The sequence below is a fragment of the Schistocerca piceifrons genome, chromosome 2, assembly GCF_021461385.2.
Source record: "Schistocerca piceifrons isolate TAMUIC-IGC-003096 chromosome 2, iqSchPice1.1, whole genome shotgun sequence".
Lineage (NCBI taxonomy): Eukaryota > Metazoa > Arthropoda > Insecta > Orthoptera > Acrididae > Schistocerca > Schistocerca piceifrons.
In genome coordinates this window covers 719,221,218-719,234,902 of record NC_060139.1, presented here as the reverse complement: position 1 = coordinate 719,234,902, position 13,685 = coordinate 719,221,218, and the positions used below count along the sequence as shown (strand labels likewise).

The 13,685-nt window shown below is 40.9% G+C and overlaps 1 protein-coding gene across 1 annotated transcript in view; it reads right to left on the bottom strand.

The window, feature by feature from the left end:
* LOC124775795 (protein CFAP210) overlaps nt 1–12,339 on the bottom strand; it is a 183,414-nt gene extending 171,075 nt beyond the window's left edge. Inside the window, exons 1-2 of the mRNA XM_047250626.1 lie at nt 12,121–12,339; nt 9,636–9,818 (exon numbers count right to left, since the gene is read on the bottom strand). Of these exons, the coding sequence (XP_047106582.1) occupies nt 9,636–9,818; nt 12,121–12,339 (402 nt within the window). The remainder of the gene's footprint in view (nt 1–9,635; nt 9,819–12,120) is intronic.
* Nucleotides 12,340–13,685: the final 1,346 nt, after the last annotated feature.

Genomic DNA, 13,685 nt, shown 5'->3' with positions numbered 1-13,685 from the left:
GAAATTTGTACCATGGACAGTCTCATCAATTGAAAGCACAGCTATAATATTAGCAAGGCTTGGGGACCAGCACTGAGTTTAGTTAAAAGGACATTCAGCAAACAACATGATCTAGCAACCAGGGTGAACAGAGCACATAGATCAACACTACCACAGACACCGATGCTAACATCTCCACGACTACCGGTGCGCAGCTCCGGGTGCAGATCGTCAAGCAAACAGCTCAAGGGTGGAGGGGATTTAAGTTGGCCGCACACCCTCAGGAGGTAAGTTCATCAGCGCACTTAATGTTGACGACATGTCTGATTGCCAAAATAATGTGCCCATGGGACACTACGAACCAGCAGTACACCCATGGATCAATACTCTCCCTATAGGAACTTCAATATTAGCATAACTGGGTTCTGAAGCACATTTCAGTATGTATGCCGAGTCAACTGATATTAAGAAAATTTCTAGTTACTGCACTTTGGTAGATCAGAGGAAAACCATTTATTTACTGTCACCTTAGACTCCGAGATTCAAGCTTATGTAGAACTATTTTGAGATCAACTGTGCAAAATGCTTTAGCAAGGTGTAGGAAAATTCTTCTTCATTCAGAGATTCTAAAACTAATTTTGTAATATTTTGTTCCATTTTAAGACATGAAACCAACTGTCCTTTTTAAAGAAGTTAGTTTTGTCTATTAGTTTTGAAAAAATCACAGCAATGAAACTATTCTATGATTCTCTATATTTTTTGTCACCTTTTTTGTCAAGGAGAAGAAATGTTTGCACATACACTCCTGGAAATTGAAATAAGAACACCGTGAATTCATTGTCCCAGGAAGGGGAAACTTTATTGACACATTACTGGGGTCAGATACATCACATGATCACACTGACAGAACCACAGGCACATAGACACAGGCAACAGAGCATGCACAATGTCGGCACTAGTACAGTGTATATCCACCTTTCGCAGCAATGCAGGCTGCTATTTTCTCATGGAGACGATCGTAGAGATGCTGGATGTAGTCCTGTGGAACGGCTTGCCATGCCATTTCCACCTGGCGCCTCAGTTGGACCAGCGTTCGTGCTGGACGTGCAGACCGCGTGAGACGACGCTTCATCCAGTCCCAAACATGCTCAATGGGGGACAGATCCGGAGATCTTGCTGGCCAGGGTAGTTGACTTACACCTTCTAGAGCACGTTGGGTGGCACGGGATACATGCGGACGTGCATTGTCCTGTTGGAACAGCAAGTTCCCTTGCCGGTCTAGGAATGGTAGAACGATGGGTTCGATGACGGTTTGGATGTACCGTGCACTATTCAGTGTCCCCTCGACGATCACCAGTGGTGTACGGCCAGTGTAGGAGATCGCTCCCCACACCATGATGCCGGGTGTTGGCCCTGTGTGCCTCGGTCGTATGCAGTCCTGATTGTGGCGCTACCTGCACGGCGCCAAGCACGCATACAACCATCATTGGCACCAAGGCAGAAGCGACTCTCTTCACTGAAGACGACACGTCTCCATTCGTCCCTCCATTCACGCCTGTCGCGACACCACTGGAGGCGGGCTGCACGATGTTGGGGCGTGAGCGGAAGACGGCCTAACGGTGTGCAGGACCGTAGCCCAGCTTCATGGAGACGGTTGCGAATGGTCCTCGCCGATACCCCAGGAGCAACAGTGTCCCTAATTTGCTGGGAAGTGGCGGTGCGGTCCCCTACGGCACTGCGTAGGATCCTACGGTCTTGGCGTGCATCCGTGCGTCGCTGCGGTCCGGTCCCAGGTCGACGGGCACGTGCACCTTCCGCCGACCACTGGCGACAACATCGATGTACTGTGGAGACCTCACGCCCCACGTGTTGAGCAATTCGGCGGTACGTCCACCCAGCCTCCCGCATGCCCACTATACGCCCTCGCTCAAAGTCCGTCAACTGCACATACGGTTCACGTCCACACTGTCGCGGCATGCTACCAGTGTTAAAGACTGCGATGGAGCTCCGTATGCCACGGCAAACTGGCTGACACTGACGGCGGCGGTGCACAAATGCTGCGCAGCTAGCGCCATTCGACGGCCAACACCGTGGTTCCTGGTGTGTCCGCTGTGCCGTGCGTGTGATCATTGCTTGTACAGCCCTCTCGCAGTGTCCAGAGCAAGTATGGTGGGTCTGACACACCGGTGTCAATGTGTTCTTTTTTCCATTTCCAGGAGTGTATTATGTACCGTATTCAGGGAAGCTATCATGTGAAGATTGCTAGGTTACTGACTTCAATGTTAATCTGTTTTGACTTTGTGCTACTGGTTTCTTGTTAGGCTATACCGCATATTGCTTTGCTTTTATCACACACATTCTTTGCAGTCTTATCATTTGGTATTTTTCTGCATCAACCAGAAATTTTTCTTATACATTTGAGATAAAACTCCCTCTGTTGAGCATCTTTGATAACTTCTCCCACACAGGTTTTTTTTTTATTCAATTCTCTAATGAAATGCTTACAAATTTTAATTTCAGTAAAGACATAAAGTTGCTGAATATTTCATTCACCTGTGTTATTTACTGCAGTTCCTCCTGTATCTGGTTTGCCAACTACGTTGCAAATTCACACATTTTTGACCATAGAATTAATTCTTCTGGAACTAATAACTACTTCAGTTTGCTTTTCTGCAGATACTTTTAGTTTTATAATTTGATCAAAGTGATCTGTTAACAAGGTTTTACCAATCCTCTCATGATATTTCACTTAATCAAAGGGTCATGACATTTTCTTTTGGCCCCTCTAGTGGCATGCTACCGTGTTGTGACATAGAGATTTCATTGTGTATCGGGACAGAAAACATGTACCCACAAACAAACAAAAATAATTCATAACTTTATTTTTCTGGAGTGATAATTAAAACTTAGTGAATAACCCATGTACATGTACAGTCTAGTCATACTTTTTTTTATTTTGTTCACTTATCTCTAGCACTCAGAATTATTTTTCTTCACTCAGGGAAATCAGACCACTTCTAACTTTGAACTGTAGTTCTTTCTTAACGTAAATACATAAGCTTCCCCCTATCATAAATGTCTTCTACATTAACATATTAGTATGTAAGATGATAAAATTATGTATAAAATTTAAATATGTTTGTACCAGCATTCAGTGAAGCACTCTCCAGATTTTCATTCAATTTCTAACAGCTGCATTGTGTTCCTTTTTGCTGGAACATTCAGATGAAGGACTGTTAAACAAGTAATGCTACACATCTCTCTTCCTTTACTTCAGAAACACACAAAATAACACATAAATAGTGACAGTCTAAGGACACTCAGAGCAAATTTACAAAATGCCAGACAGATAGCATAAATGACTTCTCCTCCCACTTTACAGCAAACAGTGACTGGATGGCACCCAGTGACAAAAATAAAATAATTTAGAAATTTAACATGACTGATTGCTCACTGTACTTCCCAAAAACTGGAATAAAGCAAGGAAAGCAAGAAACTGAGTAGGTCTTACATTCTGCCTTCCATAGTCCAATGCATTCTTAATACTGCTGGCACTGTCCTTGTCTTATTGACTGACAATGAGGTCACAGCTATTTATTTCATCCCTAGAATTTTTCTGCCTTTGAAATATTTTCTGTTAACAGCTTTTCAGATACAGAGACAATCACAGTCTCTTGCCCTACTTTCTTCACCTTGGCCTGGAAATGATGGGTTAGATAATGAAGGTACCCACTGACTTCACTACCGTTTACTTCACACAAATGAAAGTAAAACTATTAAGTCAAAGCCTCTATCAAAACTCTTTTGATGACAATACTGTCAGTATAATTTGAAAGGAAAATTCACTTGACAAACTATAAAATTAGTAATGCCAATAGATGCATAATAAAGGTACACTAAAGTACCCAAACTTTTGGATTTCTTATTTCCTTCCTTGGAGAGAAAAGGATGATAGGTTGTGGACAGTTAAAAAGGAAGGGCAAATCAGTCAAATCTAGATGAGAGAGATACACCTATTGTGAGGACACAGAGAGACAAAGACGAAGGGAGAAAGGGATATCAGAGAGAGTTGGAGGTCAAAGATAGAACATCAACAAGTACTGTGTCAGTTTCAGTCCAGAGATGTTAAGAATAGAGTGGGAAGTAAAGATTAATCAAGAAGAGTAAAAATAAAAATGAATAGCATAATTAAAATCTGTGAGAAAAAGGAGATGGAAAAAAAAGTAATGTGTGTGTGTGTGTGTGTGTGTGTGTGTGTGTGTGTGTATGAGACAGAGAGAGAGGGAGAGTGGGGGGGGGGGGGGGGGGAGGAGAGAGGAGGAGCATCGCCTACATCTATCCAACCACTGATAAATCCTACAATGTCAACCATCTACTAACATTGGTCCATTTCACAACCACCATTAAAATGACTGAACAAATAACTGGGCATATTAAAACTGTCCACTTTGGCAGCATCCATGTGCTGAACATGCCTATGGCATGACACAAGGAAGCTGTGTCTGCTAGATGACATGGGCTATCTGAATCCTTCCACCAGATATTAGTTTCTCTAAACTCTGAACAAAGGGATTTGTCATTCAGCATATCTTTACAACTTGGTAACTTTCTCAACTTGACCTCCATGAACATACAGTTGCTTTTCTATTTTTTTGCTATTTTTATTAAATTTCTTAATATTTCTTTTTCCATAATTGGTGGCTAGTCCCCTATTGGGCAACCCCCAGGTGGAGGATAGGAGGTGCTTGGCCAGACACGTCTGGTGGGTACTGGAGAAATTAAATACCTGGGGTGGACCAAAACCAGTGAAGAAGATGTCAGTGTCTCAGATGAAAGATGACATTCCAACAGCAGAAGAGGCAGAAGATGTCTCTACAGAGCAGGCAGAGCTTGGAGTCTGGGAAAGGCAGTCTGCCTAGGAAATGGTAATCCAAACTATTACTCAGCAAGCTTGGAAGCTGTGAGATGGCAGCCCCATCATCAAGTTTAACCTGCACAGCACTCTTAATGTGGCCAGAGCATTTTATACATACTGGCTCACATCAATATTATGCCTCAGATAATGGATTTAAAGGAAACAGACCTAGGCTGTGGAACAGGAATTCATGAGATAGAAAAAGAAACATAATTGCACATTTTGGACATGGAATGTTCATAGTCTTAATAAACCAGCTGGGGCAGCAACTTTAAGATCTGAATTAAAAACATACAAGACAGACAATGTAGCTCTACAGGAAATTAGGTGGCTTGGAGAAGGGATACACATGGAGGATGATTGTGTCATTTTCTATGGCGGAGATGAAAAGCAGCATGAATTTGGTACTAGCTTTTCTGTCAAGAACAAGATTGTTAATATGGTTAAGGAATTCCATCCGACTAACAAAAGAATGTCTTACCACCATTAAACACCAGTAGTACAATATAACATTCATAAATATTCATACACCGACTGAAGATGCAGCTGAGGATAAGAAAGATGAGTATTATGAAAAATTAGGTAGGGTAGCCAGAAATATTCCAACAAGAAATATGTGAACTGTCCTAGGAGATTTTAATGCAAAAACAGGTTAAAAGGACATGTGCACCCCCACAACAGGAAAACATAGCAACCATTCCACCACAAACGAAAATGGATTAAAAATGATAAAATTCGCATTGTCAAAGAATATGAGAATTTGCTCCTTGATGTTCCCTCACAAAGAAATTCACAAAGGTAATATGGTGCTGTCCAGATGGCAAAACTGTAAATCAGATTGACCATGTTATGACATACCAAACATGTAGTTCATCCATAAGAGATGTCAGAATGTACAGAGTAGCAGATTGTAGCTCAGATCACTTCCTAGTGGTAGGAAGAACAAAAATCAACATGATGTGGAATCAACAACCAAAATCCACATCAAAAGGTAATTTCAATGTAGAATGACTGAAGGAATCTGTTAAAGAAACCTACATGACTGAAATTACCAAATGGTTTACAGCATTGCAAGAAGTTGGGGAGGAAAACAGTGTTGGAAATGCTTGGGAAAGAATAAAGATAGTAGTAACAGATGCAACAGAGAAAACTTTGGGCAAGAAAGAGAAACTGAAGAAACAGGAATGGTTCACTGAAAAGTGTCAGAGAGCATGGAAAAGAGGAAAAAGCCAGGATGCTGCAGCTGCAAAATATGGAGAATGAGGTCAGGAGAAAGACCTTCAACATGTGAGAAGAGAGGCAGCAAGAATTCTATGAACAGAGAAAAGGAAGTATCTAACTGGAGTCTTGGAATCTAGAGATGTGGAAAGCATGAACAGAGACGCAACGAAGCTGTTTCAGTATACAAAGAACAGTAAGAGAGGTTATCAAAGTGAAAACCTGTTCATACAAGATAAAAATCAAAACATCCTAACACAGCTGGAAGACATTCTAGCAAGATGGAAAGAGTATTTCTCAGAAATGCTAAATTGCACTGATCCTCACATAACATTCAACTATGCAATGATCGAGAGTAACAGCAGTAATACAGTGGGAATTTAAGAAAAACATCCACTGTCTGTTCATTTATGCCCAGTGAGCCCATAACAGTATCCACAGTAGTAGCCTCTACAATACTCTAAGAGAATTTAAGATGCCCAATAAAATCATTACGATGATACAACTGTGCATGGATGGCTCACAGGCAGTAGTGAAATTCAGAGGATCCATATCCCCCAACTTCCCAATCGCAACTGGCTTACGATAGGCAGATGCTCTTTCATGTGAGCTCTTCAACCTAGCATTAGAGAAAGTGGTTCGAAAGAGTAATATACAGCTATTCAATGGCCTCCGATTTGAACACAGTGAAGTAAAATTCCTGGAAAACGCAGATGACATAGTCTTACTCAGTGAAAAACAAGAAGAGCTGAAGGACATTTACAGATCTCTCAGGCACAGTGCCAGCAAAATAAAAAACAGAATATATGGAAATACTTCCAGTCATAAACCCAAATACACACTTTGAAATTGACCACCATTCTAGATTCAGAAAATTTCATCAATTTAAATACATTGGATCGCACTTCAACAGTAAAAATATCATAACTCTGGACATAAATGAGAGAATAGTCTCAGGATCAAGATGTCTGTATGCTCTAAACAGCCCACTCAAAAGTAAAGCTTTATCAGTCATCACTGAAATGAAGATGTATATAACACCATCATCTGCGCAGTAGTACTGGAAAGCTGGATTCTTACCAAGAAAGAAGAAAAAATTGAATGTTTTTGAAAGAAAATGATGAGAAAAATCTGGGGACCTGCTTTGGAAAATGGCATATGGAGAGTTTAAAAGAACACTGAAATTTATTAGTTAACAAAGCAGTCCAGTGTCATACAGAAATTAAGAAATAGGAGACTGCAATGGGCCGGGCATGTGGCTAAAATGGAAACTAACAGAATTCCTAAGAAGGCATTTGAGGGCACTCTCTACACAACGAGACCATTGGACCGACATAGAGACATAGAGAAGGATGCCGTAGCATTAGGAATCCCCACAGGATGGAGAGAGACAGCGAGAGATAGAAGATGGAAGCAGATCGTTGATGCAGTGTTTGGTCTATAAGACCTATAAGTGCTGGAAAGAAGACAAGGAAGGAGAAGAAGATTATTTCTTTTTACAATACTTCACCCCTCTCTCATTATTCCCCCCCACCCCCTCCCAGCCTCCCTCAAAAAAAACCTCCTTTTTCTCCTTCTTTTTAACTACACTGTTCACTTCATTTGTCTCCCTCTGTTGATTAATCTTTACTCTTCACTCTGTTCTCACTATTTCTTGATTGAAGATGGCATGGTGCTTTATGTGTGTCTGTTGAAAGTACTAAAATTTTCATTTGGTGAAGGTTAGTAATGCCCAGTAATTCTGTCCCATAATTTTATGCCTTCCTTATCTTTCTGTTTATCTTCTGCTCCTCTTGGCACCATAATAGCCTATTAGTACACTACTGGCCATTAAAATTGCTACATTACGAAGATGACGTGCTACAGATGTGAAATTTTACTGACAGGAAGAAGATGCTTTGATATGCAAATGATTAGCTTTTTCAGAGCATTCACACAAGGTTGGCGCCAGTGGTGACACCAACAACGTGCTGACATGAGGAAAGTTTCTAACCGATTTCTCATACACAAACAGCAGTTGACCGGCGTTGCCTGGTGAAACGTTGTTGTGATGCCTCGTGTAAGGAGGAGAAATGCGTACCATCACATTTCTGACTTTGATAAAGGTCGGATTGTAGCCTATCATGATTGCGGTTTATCGTATCGCGATATTGCTGCTCGCGTTGGTTGAGATCCAATGACTGTTAGCAGAATATGGAATCGGTGAGTTCAGGAGGATAATACGGAAGACCGTGCAAGATCCCAACGGCCTCGTATCACTAGCAGTTGAGATGACAGGAATCTTATCTGCATGGCTGTAATGGATCGTTCAGCCACGTCTCGATCCCTGAGTCAACAGATGGGGACGTTTGCAAGACAACAACCATCTGCACGAACAGTTCGATGAGGTTTGCAGCAGCATGGACTATCAGCTCGGGAGACCATGGCTGCGGTTACCCTTGATGCTGTATAACAGACAGGAGCGCCTGCAATGGTGTACTCAACAACAAACCTGGGTGCACGAATGGCAAAACGTCATTTTTTCGGATGAATCCAGGTTCTGTTTACAGCATCATGATGGTCGCATCCGTGTTTGGCAGCATCACAGTGAATACACATTGGAAGCGTGTATTCGTCATCACCATACTGGCGTATCACCCGGCGTGATGGTATGGGGTGCAATTGGTTACACGTCTCGGTCACCTCTTGTTCGCATGGATGGCACTTTGAACAGTGGACGTTACATTTCAGATGTGTTACAACCCGTGGCTCTATCCTTCATTCGATCCCTGCGAAACACTACATTTCAGAAGGATAATGCGTGACTCCATGTTGCAGGTCCTGTACGGGCCTTTCTGGATACAGAAAATGTTCGACTGCTGCCCTGGCCAGCACATTCTCCAGATCTCTCACCAATTGAAAATGTCTGATCAACGGTGGCCGAGCAACTGGCTCGTCACAACACGCCAGTCACTACTCTTGATGAACTGTGGCATCGTGTTGAAGCTGCATGGGCGGCTGTACCTGTATACACCATCCGAACTCTGTTTGACTCAATGCCCAGGCATATCAAGGCCATTATTACGGCCAGTGGTGGTTGTTCTGGGTACTGATTTCTCAGGATCTATGTACCCAAATTGCGTGAAAATGTAGTCACATGTCAGTTCTAGTATAATATATTTGTCCAAGGAATACCCGTTTATCATCTGTATTCCTTCTTGGTGTAGCAATTTTAATGGCCAGTAGTGTAGTATAATTTGAAATGTCAGATTTTTTTCACTTTGTGTTCTCACTTATTCACACATTTTGTGTCCCGTTTCAGAGACTCTATAGCTTTATCCTTTCTGCACTCTCAAAAACTGTAAAGGCTTACTCCAATTTTTGTGTAAGTGTTTATATCTACCATTAAATTTCTCAAGCTTAGCTACATTATGACTGTCATGTTTGAAATTACAGGAAAAGCTTTGATATACTAAGGCTGTAACTCATGTCGCAAACTGAGAAGTACATCACAGCATGCTAGCCACACTATACTATACCATACCTCTGAAAGAAGGAGGGCTCCATGAAGTGTCTTTATAATGTCATTATTAAAAAATAGTTTTTTCTTACATTCTTTCAAATATTTCTTTCTTTCTTCTGCTTTATCTTTGAGTATTTCCAGATAATGTTTTTCCTTTGCTTCTTCTGCTTCTTTCCTCTGCTCAAGCTTTTTTTCTTCTGCAATCTGTTAAAGGAAACAGATTTAATTCATTGTGAAGATCGAAGTGTCCCGCTGTCTCATGTGCAAAAACATGTAACTCATACTTTTTATAGGAGTAACAAGTTTTACATGCACAGTATATAATCCACTTTGAATGTATTCACTATAATAGACAGACAGAGAGGGAGGAGGAGATTATGTACAGGGGGAGAGGGTAGGAGGAGACGGATGGATGGAGAAGGGGATTGAGATGACAATGAAAGGTGGAGGAGGAAATGGACACACAGAGAGAGGTGGAGGAAGACATTGACAGACAGTGAGAGGGAAGTGGAGGAATTGCACAGACAGAGAGAAGAGGAGAGGAGGAGGAGATGGATAGTCAGAGAGAGGAGAATGGAGGACATGGACAGAGAGAGAGGGGTGAAGAGGACATGGACAGAGAAAGAGTGAGGAGAAGAGGGACAGGCAGAGAAAGGGACACTAGAAGGTGGACAAAGGAAGCAGGATGATGAGATGGACAGAATTAGAGGCTGAAGGAGATGGGTAGAAACAGAGAGTTATGGAAATGGACAAAGTCGGGAGGAGGAGATGGACAGGGAGAGGGGAAAATGTGAGAAGGAAGTGGGTGATATGGGGAAGGAATTCGACTGGGAGAGGGGGTGGGGGGCGGCGGAGGAGGTGGTCAGAGAGAGGGGGGGTGCCAGGAAAGTAGACAGACGACGATTGAGGGAGGGGTGGAGGTAGGGGAGATGGATAAAGAGTAGGAGAAGTAGTAGATGGACAGAGACAACGAGTTGTAGGGAGAGGTGTAGGAGGCATGTAGGAGGTGGATAGTGGGCAGGAGGAAAAACAATGTTGTGTGAGAAGGCAGGTGGAGGAGGGCGAGGCTATGAGATGGAAGAGGGAGGGTATGAGTAGGCAGGAGGTAGAAGGGCAGGTTGTGAGAAAACAGGTGGAAGACCTGTAGATCGAGAAGGCTTGTTGACGAAAGTTTTAACGGAAAATTGGAACAAATAAATATCTGGGAAACTCCAGATACTCTGCTATTTTGTTATAAAAAGTTCGGTGACAAGTGTTTGCAAGTTGTAAAACAAACAAGTAAAAAAGATTTTCTGCCAACTATCCAATATCTTGCACACAGTGTATGCACTGAGAGATTTATACTGACAAATAAACAAACAAGTAAATAAATAAATCCCCGCATTGCTCTAACTGATTACTTTGTTCTTACACATAAATAAAAGAAAGCCCTACAAATGAAAATAAATCGCGATCGCTTGCTCTCTTCTGCTATTTTATAATGTTTATGATGATTTGCACCGAAGTTTGAAAATGGAAATAGACACAGTACAAGAAGAATGCATTAACAATTTGTGAATACATATAAATTATTTTCGGAACGGAGCAAAGGATTCAGGTAAGCTATTAACTGCATGGACAACTCTGTTCCAAGCATTCCGTAAGCATTTGTGTAGTATAACTGTTGTGTAGCGCAAAAGCCAAATAAAATAAATAAATAATGTAGGATTCCCACAAATCCAAGGGTCCTCAAAAACTCTTTAAGGACAGTGAATTTTTGAACTTTTACGCGCCTTTATTAGAAAAAATTAATTGTAAATGTAATGTCCAGTTTTCCTTTTGTTATTTCAGTTACTGCACCAATTTCATGGATGATGACATTACGGTTCGTCCTCTCGAAAAATTTGTCGAGTTCATTAAATAGGCTAATATCAATTCTCCAGGAAACACGTAGATATTGTGGTCCCATACTCTCATCAACATAACGCGATCGCATATCGATGTTATCATACCGGCACTGTAGTGGTATTGTTTGTATTGAAGTCGCATTTACACTGATTTCGATAATGTTCGCAGCTACGTCACACTTCTTGGTATTTTTTCACCATAAATCGTACCAAAACGAGGCACTTTTAAGAGATCTTTAATGCATTGTTGCTTCCAAACAGAATATTTGTAGGTTGATGGATTACATCGCAGATAGGCCTAAATTAAGATGCTCTCAAACTACAATGAAATTAATTTACCGGTGCCACGAATGTAATAATGTTTGCAAAGGAACTACGCGTGACCAATGTCTTACAGAAGCACTGCGGTATTTATTTCAACACTCCTCAAGCCTTCCAATCACGCGAGTCTCACGATGGTTCCTTTATTTCTAGTTTATCCAGATGAAGATACAGGCCAACTAATTTACTTGAACCAATTCCGACAACTACAATTCAGAATCCATGTCTGCCATATTTGTGTTGAGATAGTCATCAATCTATATCCACCGCGCTTGTGTCATATTTGTAAAAATACATACCTTCAAGGGATTAGGCCATTCTTCTGCCAAAGCCTTAGATATCGCCTTTATTTTGTCTTTTTTCGCTTTTTCTTTCTCCGCTTCTTCGATGCCTTTATGCGCCCATTGCATATGTGCTTTTATTTTATTGAGCTCGGAACTGCTGAGCACTAGCACAGATTTATTGGAAGTAACATTATTTGTCGATTTGCGGGAGGGTACTACTTTAACTGAAGCCATTGCCTTTACGAACTACACGAAGTAATCGTTTTCACCTCTTACTGTTTAGATACCGGGAATTATTGACAATATTTTTGTTTCCATTAGCGACGCATCAAACAGCGAAGGGTACTATGGAAACGTCAGCTTTCATGTACAAGTACCAGTACTCTAGTCCCGAATTATATATGTGGGTATTAGCTAACAAACATATTTTCTCCTCGCAGCATTTTAGAGATCGTCAGCAGATTCAAGTCTCCCGATTATTAACAAGTGTTTACGTGATGTTCAACTTAAGTTCGTTTAAAATACGATTTCTACTCAGAGACGAGAGCATTCTGTGATGCCATGACAAAGGTTCCTGTAACTGAAAACACGAAATTTCCATTAATTACACGGTTTCTGAAGCACACATTGTGATATTTGGTCTGATTTGATACTATAGCCCTATGTAGAGCTCCTACATTCTTCATAAAAGAGCCAGATCTACTGAAAACGGTTATGCCTAATGTCAAATGATTTGTAAGATCTCAAACTTTTTTCAGTACCAGTAACAGTTTGCACTTTCCTTTGCGTAAGCCTCCCTCCTCTATTTCCATATTGTTAATTGCTTTCAAGATGCTTGTCATTAAACTACTTTACTCTGAAAAAAAAAATTGCAATTAGCATCGGTGACGTGTATCCCGCTTGAGTACTGGTAAGCGAACAGATATATGGCAAGCAGCCCATATCTGTTCTTTCTATAGGGCGCGAATTTTCAATTTCGATGAAACTAAATTTCGAAACAGCTTAGAAAAATAACTGTATTTACGAAAAGATATCATACACTAGAAAAATTATCAGTCCAGAGATTAACTTAGGTGTACAATTAATGAAGTTCTGGTATCTAGCGGATGTCGCGCTCCACTGTGTCGCGGCCGCTCTCGAAGTCGCGCTTCCACACCTGTGGAGGCAGTTGTAATACACAAATCACAACGTGATGCCTCAAGAAATTGCTCTATGTGCGTTTTATTTATGCATAACAAATTTAATATTACAAAACAAAAGAAAATGTTACAAGAGGAGAACTCTATTTTCTGGAGGCTTTTCAGTTACTTTGAATCTCCCTGTAAAAATTAAAACAAGAGGATGGATTTGATTTGATTTATTGAGCACCCGTTTTATGATGTACAACGATATGGGATTTGTCATGTGTTACATACAGAAAAAATATGAATAACAACATATTATGTAAAAAATATCAGTGAACAAATCTGAATTAAATATATAGGCAAAAACAATTATAGCTTACATGATATAAATTTGTAACAATATAGGACACAAATAAGTTACATATATTCTGTGTATATTGGACAGCAACAAGAAAC